The 27,349-nt window shown below is 43.5% G+C and overlaps 1 protein-coding gene and 1 non-coding gene across 2 annotated transcripts; both read left to right on the forward strand.

The window, feature by feature from the left end:
* Positions 1–27,349, forward strand: LOC129854121 (DNA damage-binding protein 1). Its single transcript, XM_055920866.1, has 26 exons — positions 1–159; positions 1,171–1,319; positions 1,858–1,974; positions 2,135–2,356; positions 2,670–2,784; positions 3,015–3,112; positions 3,296–3,454; positions 6,779–6,862; positions 7,187–7,406; positions 9,982–10,057; positions 13,808–13,916; positions 15,187–15,365; positions 17,342–17,502; positions 18,376–18,483; positions 19,297–19,504; positions 19,793–19,888; positions 20,088–20,199; positions 20,702–20,825; positions 20,981–21,145; positions 21,656–21,750; positions 22,394–22,564; positions 23,003–23,112; positions 23,769–23,938; positions 24,879–24,981; positions 26,232–26,355; positions 26,782–27,349. The coding sequence occupies exons 1-26, from the start codon at positions 99–101 to the stop codon at positions 26,863–26,865; spliced, it is 3,420 nt and encodes a 1,139-aa protein (XP_055776841.1). The 5' UTR covers positions 1–98; the 3' UTR covers positions 26,866–27,349.
* LOC129854652 (small nucleolar RNA SNORA5) lies at positions 22,052–22,187 on the forward strand. Its single transcript, XR_008759359.1, has one exon. It is a non-coding gene; the product is annotated as a small nucleolar RNA SNORA5 (small nucleolar RNA).

Consider the following 27,349-nt stretch of genomic DNA (forward strand, 5'->3'; position numbering starts at 1 on the left):
CTTCCGCTTGTTTTTTTTAATTATTTATATCCATGGTTTCAACACTTGAGAAGAACTGATACGATTTCGCTGGTGTTCTTATTCTGTATTTGAACGCCATGTCTTATAATTACGTGGTAACAGCGCAGAAACCGACGGCAGTCAATGCCTGCATCACTGGTAATTATGTTATTCTTGTTAGCTCGCGCACCAACATGTCGTAGCGACCTCATCCACTAGCATGTTAAGCTCCCGCGCGAGAAGCCAAGCTACAGGCACCTGCAGGCCCCTTGAAATTGTTTCGCCAGCAAGTTGATCAAGTCCATTGATAAAGGCTTTGTTCAATGTTTATTAACCATGCACAGTATGGGACATGTGGTTTCGCTCGACTGATATCATATAGCTAGCAATCAATTGTCAATCAAGTGAACACAAAATGGCACGAGCCAGTGTGTGCTCCTGCGCAGCCAGGATGTTTTGAAGCTAATGCTAGCTATCTTCAGTTGTCTGATGTCAATTTGTTTGGATTACTATTACCTTCTTGTTTATCAGTTGGCCAAGAATCTCAGACAGGTTTGGAGCTTCAGTGTTGCTAAATTACACAGGTAGCAGGCAGGCCACTGCAGTGCCAGTCAATATGTCCACCTAAATAATAAATTGGCAAATGTATAACGTTATAGTCATGGACAGTCTGCATAGTTACGAATGTAAGGACATTTTCTTAGCCTTTAACTGCCTGCATTTCTTTGATTGCTAGCTATCGCCAACATATTTGCAAACTATTCAATGTATTACTTTTTAGGTTAAAATCACGTGTGATTAAAAATAACTTAATTTAAGGCATTCTGACACTGACTAACAAATCCCATATTATTACTTTTAAAATCACATTGTCTATGCAGTGTTGTCACCTTAGTGCATATTTTGAGTAAAAATTATCTGCTTAGCTAGAAAAGTATGCCAGTTGTATTGCTAGTACGTAGGAAAACAAATACTTGAATTCCAGAAATTAGCATTTTCAATATACAGGAAGGAGATTGTGAAATAAATAAAAATATTGCGTAGACTTGCCTAGTTAAATGAAAAATGTATATCTGCTAGTCATACAGAAAGCTGGAAGGCACTCCAATAACTACTAATTTAGCTCTTAGAAAAAGTTAGTCCGACTGACTAGACCACCCTCTTCCCCAGGCCACTTTACTTCTGCCGAGGACCTGAATCTGCTCATAGCCAAAAACACACGCCTGGAGATCTATGTGGTCACAGCGGAAGGGCTCCGGCCCGTCAAAGAGGTGGGCATGTACGGCAAGATTGCTGTCATGGAGCTCTTTAGGCCAAAGGTGAGTCTACTACCTGTATGTATGTGTGTGCATGTTAGTCATTTCAAAGCTGGGTCATATTCAGTAGAGAGAAAACATTTTGAAACAAGGAGGTACTGCATGAACTTTTATTTATATATTTTATTTAACCTTTATTTAACTAGGCAAGTCAGTTAAGAACAAATTCTTATTTACAATGACGGCCTACACCGGCCAAACCCAGACGACGCTGGGCCAATTGTGCACCGCCCTATGGGACGCCCAATCATGGCCGGTTGTGATACAGCCTGGATTTTAACCATAGTGTCTGTAGTGAAGCCTCAAGCACTGAGATGCAGTGTCTTAGACCGCTGCGCCACTCGTGATCTCAATAAGAACACAGAATTATGTTTTACGTTGCAAAAGGTTCCACTACGGTGTGCCCCTCTTAACAAGACCCAGGTTTCTTTCTGTAACTGCCATACAAGTTGTAAACTTCTGCCGATGCCGAAATTGAACGTCGGACGTATGTTTTCACTGGCTTCAATGGAGAGGAACTTTTTGTCTGTTTTGACTGCAGGGCGAAAGCAAGGATCTGCTGTTCATTCTCACGGCCAAATACAACGCTTGCATCCTGGAGTACAAACAGAACGGGGAGAGCATCGACATCATCACCCGCGCCCACGGCAACGTGCAGGTAGAAAAAATATATATATGCGAATAGCCAGTGTCTTTGAGCTGTTGATGGAGATCAAGGTATATGTCCTGCAAAACTACAACAGGAATACTCTGCAGACTGAAACAATAGTATGCCGTGAAACGCCTCTTACTTGACCAACTTATTTATTTTTGCATAGGACCGTATCGGGCGTCCCTCGGAGACAGGCATCATTGGCATTGTAGACCCTGAGTGCCGCATGATCGGCCTGCGGCTGTACGACGGCTTATTCAAGGTGATTCCGTTGGACCGGGAGAACCGAGAACTCAAGGCCTTCAACATCCGCCTGGAGGAGCTGCAGGTCATTGACGTCCACTTCCTGTACGGCTGTCAGGCGCCCACAGTCTGCTTCATCTATCAGGTAGGGATGGGTGCAGGTAAAATAGGGTGGGGGAGGGACGGGTAGGAAGTGGTGGATGAAAGGGTTACAATGTTGGGAGTGGTTGTGTCTATGCATTTAAATGGGTGTGTTTTGAGGGGATGGTTGAGGAGGAGTTGAGAGATTGCAAGAGTAGGAATATTATGCTGTTTGAAAGAATATTGGGCAGTCAGAGGGGATGTGTATATGAGACAGTAGTGCATGCCCGGTGAAAGGGGGAATGTGTGCTTTAGTTAACTGAAATGTTGCATGAATATCTGCGAGTGTGTCAGTCTGATTTGTTTGTGTGCTGTAGGACCCTCAGGGACGGCATGTGAAGACCTATGAGGTGTCGCTGAGGGAGAAGGAGTTCAACAAGGGGCCGTGGAAACAGGAGAACGTGGAGGCTGAGGCTTCTATGGTCATCCCAGGTGAGGAGATAGAATATCCAGGCAGGGTTAGACAATGATCGTAGGGGCCCTGGTCCAATGCTCATGAGATTTACTTTATTCTGATGTTCAAAACTCTTAGATTAGTGTTTAAAAATAATTTCCACTGGAACTGCAGCGCCCAAGGGTCCTCTTCTGCTTTTTCTACTTCTTTGAATGTGATTCCCTTGTTGGTTGATTTACGTGGTGGTTTATGTATTTGTCTATTTCAGTCCCAGAACCATTTGGTGGCGCTATAATCATTGGACAAGAATCCATCACCTACCACAACGGGGATAAATACTTGGCCATTGCGCCTCCCACCATCAAGGTAAGATCAACGTAAATCAACACAATGCAGAGGCTTTCAACTCTTTTCCAGCGTCTTGCAGCTTGATAGCAATGATGAATTGGATATAGAGGGCTGCACTTCTCCAGATGCTCAGAGCTCTTTACATTGAACAGAGGGACACTCCCCTCATACACTGCCTCTGCCCCCCCCCCCCCCCAACAGCAAAGCACCATCGTATGTCACAACCGCGTGGACCCCAACGGCTCGCGCTACCTGCTGGGGGACATGGAGGGCCGCCTGTTTATGCTGCTGCTGGAGAAGGAGGAGCTGATGGACGGGGCCGTGGTGCTCAAGGACCTCCGCGTCGAGCTGCTCGGAGAGGTATGTGTTCTAGTAGATCTGCTGTCTCCCTCTCTTTCTTGTGATCTGTCTCCCTCTGTGTTTCTGGTTGTTTTCTCTTTTGTGTGGTCTCTCATTTCATCTCAACTTATGTCGTTTGTTCTTCTCTCCATCGAAAGCCCTCTCTCTTGCTCTCTCTGATGTCTCTTGCTTTTTCTGTCTCCCTCTGATCTCTTCTTCTTTATCTGGCTCAGTCGTCTCATCTTGCTTTCAATGATGTCCCTTTTGAACTCTCTTTCCCTTTTCTCTGCTTCTTGCCTATTTGACATTCACATTACAGAACTGAGTCTCAATGGCAGAATGGTCCTTCAGTGTGTATTGTAAAAAATATGTGAGTGTACACCAGGCCCTTTTTGTAAGTTGATAATATGAGATGGGCTGAAGAGTAGGGTTGCACATTTTGGGGAATATTCCGAGGTGGAAACTTTCCATGGGAATTAACGGAAATATATATAAATTAATATTAATACCATTTAAGTGTAGATGTTTTTTGCTTTGGATATATTTACCATATCATATGGAGACAGAAACATAAACCTTTTACCTTATCATAAGTAGACATAATTGCAAATGATTAAATCCTTCCAATATAAACAAAACCATTTAGTTCCGAATTTAACTTAATTAAATGAGTTGACTTTTCACATGGGATGATATCACTGAACAACAAAAGAAAGGCAATATTGAATGATTCCCAATGATCCATCGCATCACCCAAAAAACGTTTTCAACATCTGTAAAATTATAGTCTAGAAACTAAAGCTTTGGGTGTCTTCCTCTCAGGCTTCCATGTCTTCTCCCTGGATCTCCTCAATGTCCTCCTCTTGAACATCGGACTCTGAGGCCTCATCTTCACTGTCACTTTCCAACCTTGTTGAGGATGGCTCGTTGTCAGGCTCAAAAAGCCTCACATTTTTCAACACTTGTATTGGTCAGCATGTTGCGTGCTTTGGTGTGTGTGTTCCCAAACAAGGACCAGTTGCGCTCTGAGGCGGCTGATGTTGGTGGGTTTTGGAGGATGATGGAGGCAACAGGGGAAAGAGCCTCAGATCCACAGCAGGTGGCTGATGGGAAATGTTGGCACGACTGCCATATTGCATCTCCATCCCAAAGCCCTTGTTTGGAAGTGTACTTCGCCAGACTGCCAAGAACCTTGCCCTCATCCAGGCCAAGGTGGCGAGACACGGTAGTGATGACACCATAGGCCTTGTTGATCTCTGCACCAGACAGGATTCTCTTGCCAGCATACTTGGGGTCCAACATGTACGCTGCGGCGTGTATGGGCTTCAGGCAGAGGTCTTCGTGCTTTTTGATGCATTTCAGAACTGCAGTTTCCACTGCTTGGAGCAACAGTGAAGTGGGCAGGGCAGTACAGATTTCTTCTCTTACATCTGCAAGCAGTCTGATCATCAGACAGGATGGCATTGTCTCCCTCAATCCGTGCAGTGGCTACTGCTATAGGTTTCAGGCTGCTTATCACTCTCCCAAAATACATAACCCAGGAGGATCCTCTTGATGGGGCTGTCCATATTGGCAGACTGATATGGTAATTTCTTGGTCATTTGTGATATGGTCATTTCCTTCCCTTTCAGGAGACTGTCAAACATGATGACAACACCACCCCAGCGGGTGTTGCTGGGCAGTTTCAATGTGGTGCTCTTATTCTTCTCACTTTGCTTGGTGAGGTAGATTGCTGCTATAACTTGGTTACCCTTCACATACCTAACCATTTCCTTGGCTCTCTTGTAGACTGTATCCATTGTTTTCAGTGCCATGATGTCCTTGAGGAGCAGATTCAATGCATGAGCAGCACAGCCAATAGGTGTGATGTGAGGGTAGGACTCCTCCACTTTAGACCAAGCAGCCTTCATGTTCACAGCATTGTCTGTCACCAGTGCAAATACCTTCTGTGGTCCAAGGTCATTGATGACTGCCTTCAGCTCACCTGCAATGTAGAGACAGGTGTGTCTGTTGTCCCTTGTATGCTCTTGTAGAATACTGGTTGAGGGGTGGACATTATGTAGTTTATTATTCCTTGCCCACGAACATTCGACCACCCACCAGAGATGGTTTGCTTGATCACTTGAACTCGGTTAAACTCTGCATCCAGCAAATGAGTAGATAAGCATTTCTGGGCGAAGAACATTCAGAAATCTCTTCCAATACACATTGCCTGTGAGCATCAGAGGTGAACCAGTTGCATGCACAGCTCGAGCAAGACATTCATCAGCATTTCTCTGACTACGTTCTTCCATTGAGTCAAAAAAATAAACTATGATTCCAGGAGGACCATGAGCTGTTGCTATCGATAAGGTGTGTGGTTCATTATTTTTTATCTCGAATAGAAGTGGAGGGACTTTTGTATGAGGTTGTGAGCACTGAGGGAACTTTATGCACTTGGCCAGATTCTGTATCTTTGTTGGATTCTTCACACATGATTTGGCACAGAATTTGCAAATGTACACAGCTTTTCATTCTACATTAGCTGCAGTTGAATGTCTCCACACATCAGATAGTGCCCGTGGCATTTTCCTGTTAAGATTTTTTTTTTTTAAGAGTTAAAAAAACAAATACAATTCCATGTAAAGATGAATAAACTCAGCAAAAAAAGAAGCGTCCCCTTTTCAGGACCCTGTCTTTCGAAGATAATTCGTAGAAATCCAAATAGCTTCACAGGTCTTCATTGTAAAGGGTTTAGACACTGTTTCCCATGCTTGTTCAATGAACCATAAACAATTAATGGACATGCACCTGTGGCTTCTCACAGCAAGAACTGGCAAATCTGGTGCAGTCCTCGAGGAGGAGATGCACTTCAGTACTTAATGCAGCTGGTGGCCACACCAGATACTGACTTTTGATTTTGACCCCTCCCTTTGTTCAGGGACATTATTAAGTTTCTGTTAGTCACATGTCTGTGGAACTTGTTCAGTTTATGTCTCTGTTGTTGAATCTTATGTTCATACAAATATTTACACATGTTAAGTTTGCTGACAATAAACGCACTTGACAGTGAGAGGACGTTTTTTGTTGCGGAGTTTAGTTAAGCAGTTAGATTAAACAACTCCTTTACCAGAAGTGTTTTAAAATGAAACATGGAAATAGGTGAATTAACACTCCTCAGTTAGCAGGCTCAAGCAAGCTAAAACCCACATAGTTGCAAAAACGAACTATCAGAAATTGTTAACAAGTTAGAAATGATTTAAACACACTGCTGTAGGCTGCTATTTACTAGTTAACAAAACATCCCTTTATACAACCCTACTGAAGAGTAATGTCTATGTGCGACCCTCCCTTCCTCCCTTGCAGACGTCCATTGCAGAGTGCTTGACCTACCTAGACAACGGTGTGGTGTTTGTTGGTTCCAGACTGGGCGACTCCCAGTTGGTCAAGGTAAGGTTGGACTGGTCAAATAGAAAACACCTCAATGAATGTAACCCCAGGAAAAGTGTTGATTTTAACAAAGACAAATGAGAAGAAAACAATTCCAGGAAACTGGTTTTACAAAATGCTTTTTGAGTATGGTAGAGTGTTTTATAGCACAAGGGGATGATGGCCATCACTCAGTAATTGAAAGGTACAGATCAAACCAGCTTTGAAATTTAAGAGTTTAAGAAAGGATAAGCATGCCTCACAATTTTTTTCTGTGCTGGGCGGTGGACATCAGTAGTCCACTTGTTGTTTATCTAGTGTTGTCCCCCCCCCCCCCCCTTCCAGCTCAATGTGGACAGTAACGACTCAGGGTCGTACGTGGCGGTGATGGAGACCTTCACCAACCTGGGGCCCATCGTGGACATGTGTGTAGTGGACCTGGAGAGACAGGGACAGGGCCAGCTGGTCACCTGTTCCGGAGCGTTTAAGGAGGGCTCCCTCAGGATCATCCGGAATGGCATTGGGATCCACGAGCACGCCAGCATCGACCTGCCAGGAATCAAAGGTCAGTAGGAGGGCTTCTAGGCCCTCGGAAAAGAGGAGGATGCTGCTCTCTCTTGACCAATATCCAATCGACCCCTAGCCCTTATCCCCTAGACAGAGCTGAAGGAGTTGGATTGGTATAAGAAATATATGGTTAGTCCTTCTACCTCTGAAACACTAGGGCCAAATTCAAGCTGGCTTAAATGAAATTCTCAAAATCGAGCTGGGTGGAGGGAAACCCAGGCCAGCGCAGCCCAATTTCACAACTGGTGCCAGCTCAATTAGAATCCAGGATGGTGACACCATTACTGTACAACCGCCAAGCGTATCACTGCTGGATGCTGACACAATATTCAGCTAGCTTGTCTGGGCTTGTTGCTGTTAGCTTGCCCATGGACAAGCAGTCCTGCAGTAGTCAGGCATGACACGAGTTACCACAATAGCTGGATCCTTCATACATTTTTGTACTACACAAACGTTTATAAGAACACTCAGCCCTAGAATGCTAGCTAGCTAACTCATTTGCTCGCGAATCAGTTGAAACTTACTAGCTAACGTGAGATAGCAGGAATTTTTGCTGACCAGGTCGTATTGAATGCTCGTTAGCTACATCATATCAAACCCGTCTGGTTTGCTTGGTTAGCTAGCTAATAGCCAATGCCATGGCAAGCAAGGTAGGAATTAACTAGCTAGCTAGCCTCTTAAATGTAACTTCCCCATATCATATAAATTTTTTCATTCAATTCAGTCTGGTATGAGAACGGTAGCCCCTATCTGCAAAGGCAGGGTGTCTGCGGAAAGCTGAGTATCTTGGCTATTGATCTGTTTGTTAAAATATTTGGTGTGATTTACTACCATATATGGGCAGACCGAGCCGATGACCTGATTTCAAAATGGCTGCTACCTACCTTCCGGTTAGTGTTGTGAAGCATAAACAAAATTAACACGGTATGCTTTGATTCACACCGAAAGCTGGGACTCCACAGAGCATGAGGATGTCTTATTTGTCTGCATGTGACCTTCTGTTATTGATCACCAGCCCAGAGTCACACTTTATTTTATTTTACACAACATTTTCACCAAATAGCAATCATCTTACAGGGTAAGCTTCGATTTGATCTGTGTTTGAGCTATAGCTACGTTAATCTTTAGGTTGCTAGGAAAAAATGTAGCCTATTGCCAATGTTATCTGATGTAGTACTTAATGTCAACATTGAATGTCCCCCCGAGTGACTATCTTTGCGCTTGAAGAATATGATAAACCCTTGGATATCCCCTGTATATCCCCCTGACACCACCACAATGTTTGAGAGAGGTTGGTGTTGTAGAAATTTTGTTTTTATAGGAGGCAATAACTTTTAGGCACATCCAGTGCGCAAAAACAGTGCAATTACCACATTCGGACACTTGAGGGGTTGAAAGGACACTTGAATGTACCCTGGATACCCCATAACACCACCACACTGTTTGAGTGAGGTTGATATGGTCCAAAACAATGATACTGAACAAATACCAATTTTAGGAATTGCAAATATGTAATCTCATTGGAATGATCTAATTTACATGTATAAGCCACTTTGGAGCGGTTTAGGGATACATTAATAATTCTCTTATAGCTTGTCAATGAAATATTACTTTCAAACAAAGACATGTATTTTGTGTGTGCTTGTAACTCCTATCTTCTGATAATTTCCTAATACTATCCCAGATGTCATCTGTCCAAATATACCATGTTTTGGCTTGTCATAATCATGTAATTACACATGAATAGCAGTTACTTTTGCTTATGTCTATTTAGGTAGAAATCTACATTCTAAGAGGCTAGCCTGTTTAGCTACCTAACTAACTTCCGCAAGCTAAATACATGACTCTGAGTCTGGCTGGCACTGGCAGGTGTATGGGATAATGTTAGTTACAACATGGTGAGGGGGAATTAAATTCTTCAACATCTTGCTAGCTAGCAATATTAGCGATGCCAGCTGCAGTCACATATTGGCTGCCTAGCAACTTGACATCATTTCTAATTTCTGAAGGCAGTGGAAATGCAATTTGAGCTAACCCACCAAGGCCAGCCCAACCTGGGTTGACTTCAAAGTGCCAATGGAAATGGGGCTTCAGTGGGATTTTCTCCATATTGTTTGCATCTGTCTAATTATTGCTGTTTTTGATTGTCGTTTTTTAAAAATTGTTTATGGTCCCAGGCATTGGCCACATACTCATGAACACGCTGGTGAGAAGCAAATTGTTTACTTGGCTAATCAATGCCCAGATGGAGAATGAAAACCTTGAGAAACTGCCGTGGCCCACCAGGACTGTGGGCACGGATCAATCAAGCTATCTCGTTGACTCCTTTTCTAGTTCAGGGTCCTGTTCACCAGGCACCGAAATGGAAGTAAACAGACTAAAACCGGGATGGACTACCTGGACCTAATCCAATAGTAGTCCAAATAAGAAGCTCATTCTTGTTTTCTGTTGCGGAACAACATTTTCTGTTTTTGCCCTAATGAAACACCACCTAGCTAATAATGCTGCTTGTTTTCTAGTTCTTTGGAACACCTGATGTTTATTTTCCTCCATATTTTTTGTTGTCCTCCCAGGTTTGTGGCCCCTTCGCTCAGAGGCTGGGAGAGAGACAGACGATATGCTGGTCCTGTCTTTCGTGGGCCAGACAAGGTGAGACAACCAGTGGTGGCCTTATAGAAAGGTTCTGCACGGGTTGACCACAATACAATCGCTCCCTGTTCAGTCTGGTGAAGCCTTGCCTAATGCCACAGTATCTTGTTTATATGACGAGTTATTGATTTGACACCTATTATAACAAAAGGGATAACAGACAGAAAACATTTATTTAATTTCAGAGTCAGACATTGTTGACATGGATAGATTTTTACACCAATTGTAACGAGAGAAGTTTACAAAGGTTGAAATGATCAAATGCATGAAACTGTTGGGTCACTAAATTCAGTGAAAACTAGGACCATGAAAAAACATCCAGCTGGATCTCCTCACCTGCTATTACACTTAAACTAATTCACTAAGATCTGCCCACTATAGTGCTGTCTGGTCAGAACATGATGTTGAGGCCCATACTCAACACTTGGTCACCACCACACGCAAACATAGCATAGATGATTCCATTCTTCTTATTATATTTTTTGTGTGGTTCTAAAAGGGGAAACAATACAATCATTAGAATATACTAAGATAAATCTACATGTATAATATAACAAGCAGATGAGCAAACTGTGGCATAATATAAACATGAATGAATCCCATTGTATAGCATCTAGACATCATTAAAGAATATACATGGCCCGAGAGGTAGAAGGCCTAAGGCCATGGAGCTTTATAGCTGGCCTGGCTGAGATATTAATTTAGGGCTACTGCGCCTGTGCTAGTGCACAGAAAGAGCTGGAACATTCTGGGAACTTCTAGAATCTGTAGACTGGTACTAGCTACTACACAATTAACACAAGGCTATACATATTGCAGATATAAACATATTGCAGCTATAGCATGCATATAATATAAACAATGCTAATACAGTATTGAGTATGCTAGACACACTCAAACACACATGTAGCAATAATAATGATACTACACTTATTGCAATGGACGCACACAACACTTAGTTAGGAAACGACATGTGACCAGTTAAACACTTGCTAACTTGAGGTGTCGAGGGCATTGCCCTGCATTGCTTCCAAGCATCCTTATTGGTTGGAAAAGTCAATCTGATTGGCTTTCAGGCATGTCAATCATTTGGGATAGCCAGCCTTTTTTGCAATGTATGTTGCCTATTTTCACTGAACAAAAATATAAATGCTACATGCAACAATTTCTAAGATTTTACTGAGTTACAGTTCATATAAGTTAATCCGTCAATTGAAATAAATTCATTAGGCCCTAATCTATGGATTTCAAATGACTGGGAATACAGATAGGCATCTGTTGGTCACAGATGCCTTTAAAAAAAAAAAAAGAGTAGCAACGTGGATCAAAAAATTTGTCAGTATCTGGTGTGACCACCATTTGCCTCATGCAGTGCAACACATCTCATTTGCATAGAGTTGATCGGGCTGTTGATAGTGGCCTATGGAATGTTGTCCCACTCAGTGGCTGTGCGAAGTTGCTGGATATTGGCGGGAACTGGAACATGCTGTCATACACGTCAATTCAGATCATCCTAAACAAGTTCAACGGGTGACATGTCTTGTAAGTGTGCAGGCCATTTTCAGCTTCCTGGAATTGTGTACAGATCCTTGCGACATGGGGCCGTACATTACCATGCTGAAACAGGTGATGGCAGTGGTTGAATGCAGGGCTCGACATTAAGTTTTGTCTGCTTGTCCGGGGTAAGTAAAATAGTCTGACAACCAGAATGTAGATTTCCAAATGGACAAGTTGAAAATTGCATATATTCCTATTTCCTAGATCCCATTTCAATTGTTATATTTACACAAAGCAAGAGAATAATATATATTTGAATATGACTTGGCCTATTAAGCCAATCTTTCAGTTTAATGCATGCTCAATTTCATGATCAAACAATGAAAGCCTAGGACTCTGTTAGATTCAATCTCAGAAAGTTTTAAGTTGTTTTTGAATAACCAAAAAACATGGGAGGCCAAAGGTAATAATGAGAGAAGAAACAAAAGCAAGATGTAAAAATCAAATGAGAAATTTGAACAAACCTTACAGTTGATGCGTCCTTCCTTGCCATTGCGAACCAAACGACCAAAAGCCTAATCTTACTAACTGAAAAAACATAAAAGCATTAAGACAAATTAAAGTTGAGTATTTTCTAAGCTATTCTAATGAACTGTTTAATGTCCTAAAGCTTGCCGCTTTTAAAATGGGAATAATTATCAAAGTTGGAGTCTATGCTATTATCATTCACAATTTATTTTAAATGACATATTTTAGGCCACAAGTGACATTGAGCAAACAATACCAAGATGGCGAAATCAAATGAGGAATCAAAAGAACTTAGGTTACAGCTGAGGAATGCTAATGAAAGAAATGGGTAGTTGGCCGATGCCCTTTTCCATATTATTCTAGCAATGTGCAACCTACTACAACACGTATAGTAGCTTAGGCCTAATAAGAGAGAAGGATACGGGGTAAAATGGGAATATAATTATCAAGTTGAGGACAGCAGAGTTGCTCTGATGATTTACAACTCGGCACAAGACCGCACAGCCAGTGATGCACTTTGACTGTCACTCGCGCCATCTGTGAGCTTCGGCACAGATGGGCCTAAGCTAATACACATCTCTTTCGTGCCACAGCTCCCCCAGAGTGGAATAAGCCATTTGAAAAGATTTGAGTCCACTAAATATATTTGATCAATGTCATGATTCCTTTCGTCCCTCCTGTGGCATGCCAGCCAAATGCGTTGCAGTCACTTTTTTGTTGTACCTTTTTTCTACGTTATTTTGGATGGCTGCTAGGGAAGGATAACATTGTCTATGGGCAAGCGCATAAAATTATTTCAGATCCCTCCTATGTACGTCACTTATTTCAGTCACTCTTTTGGCCAATGGTGTTCCGGACCTTTTTTTGTTGTTGGGATAAGTGACTTCAGCTTTTCAACAAGTAAAGAAAATATGTCCTACTTGTCCAAAGGACAACAAATGTTAATGTCAAGCCCTGGAATGGCATGACAATGGGCCTCAGGATCTTGTCAAGGTATCTCTGTGCATTCAAATTGCCATCGATAAAATGCAATTGTGTTCATTGTCCATAGCTTATGCATGTCCATATCATAACCCCACCGCCACCATGGGGCACTCTGTTCACAAAGTTGACATCAGCAAACCGCTTGCCCACATGTCGCCATACACGCTATCTGCCTGGTACAGTTGAAACCGGGATTCATCCGTGAAGAGCACACGTCTACAGCAAGCCAGTGGCCATCGAAGGTGAGCATTGCCCACTGAAGCCTGTTACGACACCAAACTGCAGTCAGCTCAATACCCTGGTGAGGACGACAAACACGCAGATCAGCTTCCCTGAGACAGTTTCTGACAGTTTGTGCAGAAATTGTTCGGTTGCGCAAACCCACAGTTTCATTAGCTGTCCTGGTGGCTCATCTCAGACTATCCCGCAGGTGAAGAAGCCAGATGTGCAGGTCCTGGGCAGGTGTCGTTACACGTAGTCTGCAGTTGTGAGGCCGGTTGGACCTTCTAAAATTACGGAGGCGGCTTATGGTAGAGAAATTAACATTAAATTATCTGGCAATAGCTCTGGTGAACGTTACAAATTTGTGCACATTTGGGAAAAATAAGCTTTTTGTGCATATTAAATATTTCTGGGATCTTTTATTTCACCTCATGAAACATGGTGCCAACACTTTTTACATGTTGCGTTTTATATTTTTGTTCAGTATACAAGTTGTTCCGTGTTTGTGTGTGTCCTCAGGGTGCTGATGCTAAGCGGGGAAGAGGTGGAGGAGACTGAGCTGCCTGGCTTTGTGGACAACCTGCAGACCTTCTACTGTGGCAACGTTGCCCACCAGCAGCTCATCCAGGTATACACAAACGTGCACACACTAGTGATGAGGGAAAAAATCTATAGTTACATATTAGGATATTATTTTTGACGATATATTGTATAGTTTTGACTATTGCAATATTTTTTGCACTAATTGGCTGTACCTACACCGAAACTAATTTATTTCCATGACTGATTCAAATGTTTCTCATGGCTCTCTTATCCCTCTGCGGCAGATATATGGTGAGCAATATGTTTGGAACATCGACTCGCAATAAAATCACAGTATTGAATCACAATACATATACAGTGCCTTCAGAAAATATTTATACCCCTGGACTTATTCCACATTTTGTTGTTACATCCTGAATTCAAAATGGATTGTTGTTCTCAACCAGCTATAGGCAATGCCCCATAATGACAGTGAAAACATATCTTACATTTTTGGGGCAAATTTATTGAAAATTAAATATGTAAATGAGATATTTCTGTAAGTATTCACCCTCCTGAGTCATTACTTTGTAGAAGCACCTTTGGTGGCGATTTAAAGATTTAAGTAATCTTGGGTATGTCTATCAGCTTTGCACTGGCTGTAAAAATCCCTCCATGGGAGGTTGAAAACCAAATGGCGAATAACCTATCCTCCTACTAGGCCAATCGTAATAGCTTTAAGATGTGGTTAGTTATGAACAGTAGCTTATTTCCCAAATATTCAAGCCTACGAAGGTGTTGTCCTAAAGTTAGTGGCTTTCAAAAATGACACGAATGAAAGTCTACAGCCTCCGCTATTCTCACTCACAGCTTTGAGAGATATGAAAAAATACATTTTATTCTATTATTTTGAGGCAAATAAAGCAATTGTTATTCAGTTCTGAAGACTGTAGACTGCTTCTATCCAGCCCGTGGTGTAGGCCTATAACCTAGCTCACTACGGTAAGCCTGTTCCTCATCAGACAGTCACTGCTCCATCATGTGCATCTGCCACACAGACACGCGCACACACCAGTGCCACACACACCCTTGCACTTTTTCAATGGAGCAGAATATATATTTTTTCTCTGCAAAACTGATTTTAATGGCTCTTTTTACCCTGTGGGCACCTGACACTTACCACAGGTGAGATAAATTGCACATAAACAAGAATCACTTGCCTTAAACCAAATGAAATTGAATTTTGAATCTTTATTATTGTTTTTTATTTGCAGTTGTAAATCAAACAAGTACACATGTGAACACAAAAAGTTTTAAAATAGTGAATCGTGCGAAGGTGCCAATATATTTATGTACTGTGTGTGTGTGTGATTCAGATCACGTCGGGCGGTTTGCGTCTGGTAATGCAGGACAGCAAGGCCCTGGTGTCTGAGTGGAAGGAGCCGCAGGGCCGGAACATCAGCGTGGCCGCATGTAACTCCTCCCAGGTGGTGCTGGCCGTGGGCCGCGCCCTCTACTATCTCCAGATCCTCTCTGGGGAACTCAAACAGATCAGGTACACACAACTCAAATCCAGTTCAACTATATTTACAGTGTTGTTAAACACCACCTGAGACTCGGTGAGCCCCAGGCCAACTGAATTGTAGCTTTAAGTATGAATAAAAGTTAAATCAACAGAAGAAATGACGAACACAGTTCCTTTTCGAAAGTATTCATACCACTTGACTTATTCCACATTTTGTTACAGCCTGAATTTAAAATTGATATAATTTATGGGATATTGTGTGTCAATTGATCTACACACAATACCCCATAATGACAGTAAAACATTTTTGTATATTCTTTTTGAAAATGTATTAAATGAACTGTAAGTAAAAGTAATTCACACCCCTGAGTCAATAGTTTGTAGAAGCACCTTTGGCAATGATTACAGCTGTGAGTTTGTCTGGGTAAGTCTCTAAGAGCTTTGCATGCCTGGATTGAGAAACATCTACCCATTTTAATATTTTCTAAATTATTCAATCTCTGTCAGATTGGTTGTTGATCGTTGCTAGACAAAAATGTTCAGGTCTTGCCATAGATTTAAGTGGATTTAAGTCAACTGTAACATGGCCACTCAGGAACATTCACACATGGCAGCATCATGCTGTGGGGATTTTTTTCAGCGGCAGGGACTGGGAGGCTAGTCAGGATCGAGGGGAAAGATGAACGGAGCAAAGTACAGAGATCCTTGATGAAAACCTGCTCCAGAGTGCTCAGGACCTTAGGCTGGGGCGAAGGTTCACCTTCCAACAGGACAACGATCCTAAGCGCACAGCCAAGACAACACAGGAGTGGCTTCGGGACAAGTCTCAATGTCCTTGAGTGGCCTTGCCAGAGCCCAGACTTGAACCAGATCGAACATCTCTGGAGAGACCTGAAAATAGCTGTGCCGCGACGCTCCCCACCCAATTTGACAGGGCTTGAGAGGATCTGCTGAGAAGAATGGGAGAAACTCCCCAAATACAGGTGTGCCAAGCTTGTGGTGTCATACCCAAGATGACTCTAGGCTGTAATCCCTGCCAAAGGTGCTTCCACAAAGTACTGAGTAAAGGGTCTGAATACTTATGTAAATGTGATATTTCTGTTTTTTTAATTATTTTACATTATACATTTGCCAACATTTCTAAAAACCTGTTTTTGCTTTGCCATTATAGGGTATTATTTGTAGATTGATTGATGGGAAACAAACCATTTGATCCATTTTAGAGTAAGGTTGTAATGTAGCATAATGTGGAAAAAATGAAGGGGTCTGAATACTTTCCAAATGTGCTGTATGTACACATACACACACACCACTTTAAACCCAGTTGGAGTCAGCTTTACAGGCCATCACCATGCCTGAGCTTGTCTTACACTGCTCTCCATGGAATGCTCTACTAATGTGGTCTGGTTCAGTAAACACTGTTTAAGTGACTGTTGATGCTGAGCTGTAGCTAAAGCTGTGCCTATTTGAGAGTGGGCTGTACCAACACATACACCCACTGGGGCAAAACAAATATCAATTAAGTAAATCTTGGCTACACAACGTAAAGTGCTTTGAGCACCTTTTAAATGCACTTCATAAATCCAATCCCATATGGGGGTGTAGTGACATACCCAATGGGTTGGAGGATTCTCTTCATCAATCTTCTTGAGAAAACCTATACTAAAAACGTGTAAATCAATCAATCTGTCATCATTAACGCAATGGAAAGATCCAATGATTTCTTATTGAAATGGCATAGGCGACCGAGGAAAAACACATTGGGAGAATTTAAGGCTCTGTGGCAAACAATAATGCAGACACTAGGGATGGGGGTGTGAGCATGCCAGTCTGGTTAGGTGAGGTGTAGTCATTGTTTTTGTGTGTCTGTTAAGTTGTTCATATTAGGAGTAAAAAATAAAATGTGTTCTATAGTTTTTAGTATTTAAAATATATATTTTTTTATATATATATAATTTAATTAAACATTTATCCAATCCCATGCTGTTCTGTCTGTCCCCCCTCAGCACGGTGGAGATGGAGCATGAGGTGGCCTGCCTAGACATCACGCCCCTGGGGGAGGGCGGAGAGTCGCCCCTCTGCGCCGTGGGCCTGTGGACGGACATATCGGCACGGGTCCTCAAGCTGCCCTGCTTCACCGCCCTGCACAAGGAGATGCTCGGAGGAGGTGAGAGGGGGATGGAGATTCAAGTGTACTAAAGGGATAGTGCAGGTGGGATGGATAGATGAAGCAACTGATTTGAACCTTTGTGTAGCTAGGTAAGTCTGTTACTTTGAGAAAAAGCTAATTTCCGCTGGGGATGGCCACGAGTACTCGGTTCAAGGTTTTGTATACGGTTTTGTGTGACTTAATCGACAAAATGTGTATAAATGCAACTATTTAGCAGGTAAATTGTATATAAGCACTGACAAAGTGTTTGTTTGGAGTCTGTCAGTGAAAATATTAGTTTAGTTTTTAGTTAAGTATCAGAACAAACAGTAATTGGAGAAACTGTTATCGCAGCCCCCATTTCACGCTAACATGCGAGTACTCGAGTATGCAAATTTATTTTCCAGTGTACTCGAACATAGACATACTTTCAAATGCCCAATGTTCGCCCTCTGTTTTGTTGCTCCCAATGTGTTCTTTTAATAAAGCTTCTGTAAAATCAACATTTTATAAAAAGAATATCATGATTGGGAGCTGCAAAAAAATCGGCACACATTCCCTTTTTTCTCTGTATTGGACATTCTCTTTGTGTCCTCCTGTTATCATTTTTGGATGTGTTTTATAAACCCCTCCTATTCAAAGCCTGTGTAACTTGTCCATGAAAGGGGAGGGAATCCTAAGGGACAGAAGCACTCTATTGCTGGTTCCACACATCCTAGATCCATTTGCGATGTTGCGCAGCCATGTGGAAGATGTGTGACCTAGCTGTCAATACTTTTCTTAATTGCCCCTCGGGATGAATAATAGTTGTTTTGACAGTGGAATTCTGCTGCTTTTCACACATTTGACGTGTCTGTGTGTGTGTGTGTGTGTGTGTGCGCTCGTGTACAGAAATTATCCCTCGCTCCATCCTGATGACGACGTTCGAGGGCGGATACTACCTGCTGTGTGCCCTGGGAGACGGAGCGCTCTTCTACTTCGGCCTGGACCTGACTACAGGTCAGGCGGCTGGAGCAACACATACTGCTGTTGCCTTTTGATTGAGTCACATTTGAAGAAACATTCCAGACGGTTAACTGCACCGTCATGTCATTTATCGATAGAACAAATTGGGTTCAGATATGTCAAATGGGCCTGTTCATTGTCTTAACAGCTGCAGTTCGATTCTGTTTCAGAATTCTCAAAATGTATTGAAAATGTCAAACTCTTCATTGGAAATACAATGAGTGTACAAAACATGAGGAACACCTTCCTAATATTGAGTTGCAGCCCCTTATGCCCTCAGAATAGCCTCAATTGGTCGGGACTACAAGGTGTGGAAAGCGTTCCACAGGGATGCTGGCCCAGGTTGATTCCAATGCTTCCCACAGTTGTCAAGTTGGCTGGATGTCCTTTCGTGATACACACGGGAAACTGTTGAGTGTGAAAAACCCGGCAGTGTTTCTGTTCTTGACACACTCAAACCGGTGTGCCTGGCATCTACTACCATACCCCATTCAAAGGCACTGAAATATTTTGTCGGTCCCATTCACCGTCTGAATGGCACTAATACTCAATCCCCTTCATGTACGCTGATTGAAGTGGATTTAACAGGTGACATCAATAAGGGATTCACCTGGTCCGTGTATGTCATGGAAAGAGCAGGTGTTCCTAATGTTATTGACACTCGGTGTATATTGAAAATGGAAAAGGTTTTGGATTGGAATTGCCGCTTATCTCCTGAATAGACTGAATTGAAAGTGCACTTTATCCTGGCAGGTTGGCAAACTTATTGTTAAACTGTTGGCCTTGACCCTGTTGTGTTGCCAACAGGCGTGCTGAGCGAGCGTAAGAAGGTGACTTTGGGCACCCAGCCCACGGTGCTGAGGACCTTCCGCTCCCTGTCCACCTCCAACGTGTTTGCCTGCTCCGACCGGCCCACCGTCATCTACTCCTCCAACCACAAGCTGGTCTTCTCCAATGTCAACCTCAAGGAGGTCAACTACATGTGTCCGCTCAACTCCGAGGGCTACCCCGACAGGTTAGTCAGTCACGCGCGGCTCAATAATCCAAAGTGGCATCCTTAGCAGGTCTTCTCCATTTGGACTGATGTGAGACAAATTCTACAGGTTTAAACGGAAACCTTTTTTTCACCTGTCCTCTGTTTTCAGACTAGTGCAAGTGGTGGAGAGGAGACTAAGAAGTCTGTTTATTTTTCTCATTCAAGGACTCTAAAGAAAGAACATGAATGATTACAGAGCTATAAATAATATGCAACTCATCTGTTGTTGGGGTGTGGTTGTAACCTGTCTTTCTGTGTCTTTGACAGTCTGGCTCTGGCCAACAACAGCACTCTCACCATCGGGACCATCGACGAGATCCAGAAGCTCCACATTCGCACGGTTCCCCTCTACGAGTCTCCCAGGTAAGAGGGAACAACACCAGTAGAAATAGTTAAACAGAGTAGAAGTATATCTATCCAATGGATTTACCCTCAGGTAAATCAAGAGCGACACATTTATTTACATTTATTTGTTTCTTTTTACTCTTTTCTCTTTCTCTCTCTCTCTCACTCCCCACTTCAATCTCTCCACTTTATTCACCCTTCTCGCTCCCTCCCTCAGGAGAATCTGTTACCAGGAAGTGTCTCAGTGTTTCGGGGTGCTGTCCAGCCGTGTGGAGATGCAGGACGCCAGCGGGACGACTGCAGCGGTGCGCCCCAGCGCTAGCACTCAGGTAGCTTCACACCATCTGGTATTTCACTGTACCGCTGCCAAGATCTCCTATTCTGTGCGCGTATTCATAAATATTCTCAGGATAGGAGTGCTGATCAAGACCTTTTGAATATGGGCCCTGAGCCTTGTTTCCCGTATTCAACGGTTTTCATGATGCTTCGTGACTTAAGTGCAACTGCGTGTTTTGTGAAAGAACAGTCCGGAAATATCTGTAAACTTCACTCTATATGAGCTAAAGCATCAGTATCCAGAGTTACTGTATTTTATTTAGCAGGTTTAGTGCAATTATGTTTTGAGGGCGAAATTCCTAGAATGTTAGTGATGCACATCGCTTGGCTGACAATGTGTCCAGATTACTTAGTTTAGTCTAGGTTTATTGCACATAATGACTAAAAATAAGAAAGGAGAAAAAATCTATTCTTTACAAGAACACTTTTCCCCTAGCCTTGTGGTGGTTCATAGTCTGGGTTTTCATATCTCCCCCTCTCCCTACCTCTCCCCAGGCTCTGTCTAGCAGTGTGAGCTCCAGTAAGCTGTTCCCCAGCAGCACCTCCCCACACGAGACCTCCTTCGGGGAGGAGGTGGAGGTGCACAGCCTCCTGGTGGTCGACCAACACACCTTTGAAGGTAAGTTCCCCCTTAAAACCGTCTTGATTAAAGAGACCATTTGTCAATTTGAAGTGAATTAATGTGATCTGTTACTGGTGATTGGTAAGCTGATGGTTGTACTCTTGGTGATTTGTCCTCAATACTGTGATTTTCAAATGTGTTCATCCTCACAGTGCTCCACGCCCACCAGTTCCTCCAGAGTGAGTACGCCCTCAGCATGGTGTCCTGTCGCCTGGGCAGGGACCCCGCGGTCTACTTTATCGTTGGCACAGCGATGGTCTACCCAGAGGAGGCGGAGCCCAAGCAAGGCCGCATCATCGTCTTCCACTACACTGACGGTTAGGACAAACGTTTTCTTTCTTCCATTCTCATTGTTCTCGCTCACTCTTTCCCATCATTCTTCTCCTGTTGTTCTCTCACCCCCCTCTTTCATATCCTCCTGTTTTTTTGCTCGCACTCTTTCTCACACTTTCTTCTACAGTCTCTCTTTCTTCCCCCCCATCTTTTTCTCTCTTTCTCGCTCACCTTTCCATGCCTCTTCCTCCCTTGACGGTGCCTGATAGCACCTTCCTATCGATAATCATCTTTCGTGAAGATGAATGACTCCGAGTGAACAGATGCTGTGAATACTGTATCAGAGAGCTATAGCACTAGCCTGAAAACCAAACTGGTGTGCTGCAATTCACCATTTGTTTAAAAGAATTGCCTGGAATCCAAACCATTTAAGCTCAGTTTCACCATTCTTTCACAGTGAAACAAATGGTTAAACGAAACATAACAGTTTGGATTTCCGGCTACTGTAACAGCAGCCCTGACCCAGACTGTGTTATTTCTCTTCTTCTGTGTAGGTAAGCTGCAGACGGTTGCAGAGAAGGAGGTGAAGGGAGCCGTCTACTCCATGGTGGAGTTCAATGGCAAACTACTGGCCAGCATCAACAGCACAGTGAGTACTTTTCATGGTTTGAAAAGTAGATATTTTTTTTTTAAAGCCAGCTCCTATTTTACAAGCTATAGTTGTAGATATTCACATGGAGGGACATTTTTACATCCACTTAAATTAAAACTTTCACTTTGTCTCTCATTGCCATTAATGCATCACTAAGGGAATATTTGATTTAAGTGAGTCGGTTACTTTCGCCCCATGGTACTTGGCATAAAAAATAAGAAAATGAAAGGAGACATTCCGCAGGCTAAGTTTTATTTCTCAATCCTGACTTTAAAATTTGTTTAAAAGAAAACTTTGTTGCTGCCTTGTCAAATTCAGTGCTTCCTCTACAATGGACCGTACTGGCCATAATGGCTGCCACAGTGAAACTGTAGTTATCGGACTCTCAACCATACGGAATGAGTGTTAGGGATAAACTTGAACTACAGAGAATTTAGTTGATTTAAGTTTATCCAGTAGTATTCTTTCAAATGGAACGTTGGAATCGGAGGGAACATTGACGGGGGTATTTCTTGTAATTGCGCGATAAACATGTCTCCTACAAAAACGACCATGGTGCTTTCGAGTCCTTGTTACTCCAAAGCTCCTCAACAATTGTCAATGTCAATATCAACGCATCACCAATGTGCGCCCGCCCCAGGTGCGTCTGTACGAGTGGACCGCTGAGAAGGAGCTGAGGACCGAGTGTAACCACTACAACAACATCATGGCACTCTACCTAAAGACCAAAGGAGACTTCATCCTGGTGGGAGACCTGATGAGGTCTGTACTGCTGCTGGCCTATAAACCCATGGAGGGCAACTTTGAGGAGGTAAGGAATTATGCTAAGAGAGGCCCTGCCAGTGTTCCAATTCTCCACTAAGAGGATAGGGGATTTTGCTCAGTGCCACACTTCAATTAGGAGGGTGTAGAATTGTAACAGACTGGGTACAGACTTTATAAGGTCTAAATGACGATTTGTTTTGGTTTTGCCCATATACAGGTTTTTTCATCGTGGGTGGTTCCCCCTTGGAATACAGCATTCTCCAAAATATAGATTTGAATGCTTTTATTTTGTCGCACTTGTAGCCCATTTCTCATGGGCTATATCGAGGATGATTCAACACCAAACACTTGCAATGAATAAAAACATGAGTGATGAGTTGGAACCATTGTTTATCAATAATTGCACCTGTTGGCTTAATAACGTTTATTGAATGGAATTGAGCCGCTGGTGATACACCTGCTTTTCCCCTGTCACTCTTCTCAGATCGCCCGTGACTTCAATCCCAACTGGATGAGTGCTGTGGAGATCCTGGACGATGACAACTTCCTGGGGGCGGAGAATGCCTTCAACCTCTTTGTTTGTCAAAAAGACAGGTGAGGTGGAATCTGACCTCTTTCTAGAATCCTCTCACCTCCAAATAAATAGTATGCATAGAATCGTTGAAGGACTAAATGAGATGGAGCCCGGCCTAGATATGTCCTCACACTCTGACCGCCGTCCTCCATAAGCCGTCGACTTAATCATTCATTATCACTGAATTCCATCGACCTTTGTCTTTCTCTCAGATGTTTGTTGACGCCACCGTTTCTCTCTTCTCGTCCTTCCTCCTGTGCTCTTTTGTTTTCAGTCATCAAATTTGCGTTCTATCACTGTACCTTTCTTACTTCTCACTAACTCTTCCCTCACGTGCTTGTTTTTTCTTACTCATTACCAGTCATCTACATCTATTGCTTTTCCCATTTATCTTTTTCTGCCTGCTTCTATCGTTCGCTTTATCCCTGCCACTTTCTCTCAATTATAATAAATTCAATGCTACTTTATTGGTGTGCAATAAATGGGTACACATTTCCAAAGCAGAAATGTATAAATAAATGGGAACAACGATTAGAATCAAAAAATAAACTTTTTGTGCCATCTCTGAAATGTAGCTTTATTTAGAACTAAATAAATGGGTACACATTGCCAAAGCATTAAATAATTTGAACCAAAATAGAAGTTGACCTCTCTCCCTCTCTCTCTCCCTTGGCAGCGCGGCCACTACAGACGAGGAGCGACAACACCTGCAGGAGGTGGGCGTGTTCCACCTGGGGGAGTTTGTCAATGTCTTCTCCCATGGGTCACTGGTGCTGCAGAACCTGGGCGAGAGCTCCACCCCCACGCAGGGCTCCGTGCTCTTTGGCACCGTCAACGGCATGATCGGTAATTGCCCCCACTGCCACACGCCATGGGTGTATTCACTAGAAACCAAAATGAGACGAAATAGGGAGGGCCTAACCTGAATTTGTCAAATAAGAAACACTTGTTTCTTTTCTGTTGCAAAACGTTTTTCTATGGTTTGTTTGCGGTAATGAATACACACCAGGGTCATAGAGCATGCGGAAGCACAAAACATTTTGACCGCAAGAGAGAGATCTGTGTTCTTGTTGGACATGTTTCTGTAGCAGCACTTGGGTTTCAAAATGTTGTTTTTCTGGTGCCTACTGAGCCAGTACTGATGCTGGTTTCAAGGTCTCGAATGCCCTCGTGTCTTTTTTTAGGCTATGTACTGTTAGTGTAGCAGTCTGCTCTACAGATTTTCCTCAACTACATAAGCACCCATTTTAAGGATGAGAGGTGGGGAGCAGTGGAGAGGGGATGAAAGTCATTTCCAAGTGACTGTCCGAAATCAGTCACGTTCCTTTCTCCATTTCTTTCATAGCTGTGTTAATAAAGAAAGGGGAATGATGCTTTGAGTGTTCAGTGAATTCTGCAATGACGAATATTTCACTGAGGCACCTTCACAATTCTGCTGAAAGCCCTTTCTGAGTAAGCACCTCTGGTCATTCCCGGTTGACTGCTAATGAGCAATGAAGCAAAAATATATACAGGCTCTTTTCAAAGAAGTGAAAATGTGTTAGTCCCCTGCAAAAAGCTGCACAACACATTTGTGTTTGTGGACATCATGTTCGGTAGGCACAAATTGGGGAGAGAAAGTTGTTTCACCTTCCCTCAGACAACCCACACTCAAATTCCCTCTCAGCTTTCATCTTTTCTCCTTCACTAGGTATGAGTGGCGAGCATACGGCTCTGCATACCTCATCCATTTCGGTTCTCTTTCTTTTCTCCCATAAATGACAAGCCATCTGTCTTATATCTCTAGGTCTTGTGACCTCTCTGTCCGAGGGCTGGTACAGCCTGCTGCTGGACCTGCAGAACCGACTCAACAAGGTCATCAAGAGTGTGGGCAAGATCGAGCACAGCTTATATCCTTTCCTTTTGGTGTGGTGGGGGGGGGGGGGGGGGGGGGGGTCCACGCGGACAAAAACCTGCCCCTTGTGTATCACATTGAAAGTGCCTTTTCAGAACTGGTGAGCATCACTGTCACGGGTGGAAAAACTTGGTACTACCTTGATGTGACTGTGAGAAGGGTAATGATTGTCATAACATGCCTAGCCCGTATATGAATGAATGACGCTGTGTTTTACCATGACGTGTGAATGAAGCGACGACCTGAAGTTGACACGTAGTCGTGTGTATGTGACACGACTGCCTGTCACCCATATAAGATGGGACGGTGGTTGAGTACAGGGGGTGTCACAGGGAAGAATCAATACGGTTGTGACGGTCGTGGAATTTTGGATAACGGTAATTGGCCAGCCAAATGACGGCGGTCACTGTAATAACCTCCTCCACTCCTGACTGCATGTGCTGCCATAAAAATAGAATGACTAGAACGGGTGTCCCAATACAAGTCAATGATGGCATAATGGGTGGATTTGGGTCCATTGCGAGGCGCAAAGCAGGAAGTCTACCCATCAATATGTGCTGTGATTTGCTGATTCAACTGACATTACAAAAAATACATTCCACATCAGTTAACATAAATTGAATCTACATTACCATGGAAATTATTGCGTCACAATACCAGGCAGTCCTGAGTGGCGCAGTGGTCAAAAGGTTAGAACCCAGGCTGTGTCACGGAAGCCGTTGGCGCAATTGGCTCAGACGTCCGCGGTAGAGGGGGGGGGGGGGGGGGGGCGTTTGGCCGGGGCGCTTTCCATGGCTCGTCGCACTCTAGTGACTCCTTGTGGCAGGGCCGGCACATGCAAGCGGACTTCGGTCTTCAGTCGAACGGCGTTTCCTCCGACCCATTGGTGCAGCTGACTTACGGTTTAAGCAAACAGTGTGATAAGTGGCGCAGCCAGGCAGGTCATGTTTTGGAGGACTCATGGCTCAACATTCGCTTCTCCCGAGCTCAATGGGGAGTTGCAGCGATGAGCCAGAAATCGTAATTTGGAGAGAAAATTGGGTAAAAAAAAAAAAAGCTTGTGGCCATACCAACCTGAACTCATCTGATCTCGATAGCGGTGCATGTGCTCATATTTTAGTGAACGTTCTATGAGTAAATGCAGCTTCCGGTCCTCAAAAGGACAGAGTTCCCTGTAAGAGGAGTGACTTTGCTGTAGGGGTATGTGTGTAGGTGTGTTATTTGTCTTCCTTGACTTGGTGGCACCTGGAGGTCCTTCCATACAGAGCGTAAGACTGAGCAGGCCACGGGCTTCATCGACGGGGACCTCATCGAGAGCTTCCTGGACCTGGGCCGCGCCAAGATGCAGGAGGTGGTCAGCACGCTACAGGTACCAACACACATGCACGCTCTCTGAAGCACATGCATACATGCTCTCACACCGATACACACACTCATTCACTCGCTCTCTTACACCCAGCCGCTTGCTCACACTTTTTGGACTGCAGTGACACTTAATAAAGGTACCTCTCAGCTACATGTGTCCCGTAGCTGTGCGGGCCAATCCAAACTGCTGGAACAGTGAGCTGACATAACTGTTAAGTTCATGTTTTAAGTATCCCTATATTTCTGTTATTACGGGGCTATCACTCAGTCAAGAGTGCGCATGCGCAGGAGGTCTTGGTCGTTGTTGGACCTAGCCTCGAGTGTGATGGCTACTTGTAGTGTGTTCATATAGTATAGTAAACTTTGTTAAACTGGAACTTTGTCGTTGTGTCATTTCGAGTTAACAATAACACCCCCTTCTGCGTTCCAGATTGACGACGGCAGCGGCATGAAGCGCGAGGCCACCGTGGACGAGGTCATAAAGATTGTGGAGGAGCTGACAAGGATCCACTAGCCCCTCCCACCCAGACCCCGGCCATTACGGAGGGGGTGGAGGGAGGGAACCGGGGGAGGGGTGGCTAGGGCTCTGTAAATACTTATAAATAAATAAAAAGGTGTTTGCATGACTGTCCTCCAGGCTTCAAATGAGTTGACACATAGATTTTTGTTTTTTATCTGATCCCAGACGGGCCACATCAATACTTCACAGGTGCTTGGATAAACAAAATGGGCTGTCGACCATAACGAAGATGACGAGCAAAAGGACTGGTCAGAAAGCCATAAGTTATGGAAGAGCGGGAGGAGGAGGGGGGTGGCCAGATCACTGCAGTGCAAGGACGGGGAGAGATGACTTGTGGATTTGGCAGGGATCCACTAAAGTAGGAATTATTGAAGTCTGGAGAGAACATGAGTAAAAGAGAAGGAAGGAATGGGTGGAAAATGATACATTAGCTGTTTTGTCTGCCGTTTCTCCAAATAAAGGTTGCTTTAGTACTGTG

This window comes from Salvelinus fontinalis, chromosome 4, assembly GCF_029448725.1.
Source record: "Salvelinus fontinalis isolate EN_2023a chromosome 4, ASM2944872v1, whole genome shotgun sequence".
Taxonomy (NCBI): Eukaryota; Metazoa; Chordata; class Actinopteri; order Salmoniformes; family Salmonidae; genus Salvelinus; species Salvelinus fontinalis.

Excerpts from the sequence above, each read along its gene's own strand:
- LOC129854121 (XM_055920866.1), top strand. The coding sequence starts at position 99 with ATGTCTTATAATTACGTGGTAACAGCGCAGAAACCGACGGCAGTCAAT. Across the intron at positions 7,407-9,981 it reads CGACCTGCCAGGAATCAAAG|GTTTGTGGCCCCTTCGCTCA; the intron begins GTCAGTAGGAGG and ends TTGTCCTCCCAG. Across the intron at positions 22,565-23,002 it reads TGGAGGGCAACTTTGAGGAG|ATCGCCCGTGACTTCAATCC; the intron begins GTAAGGAATTAT and ends CACTCTTCTCAG.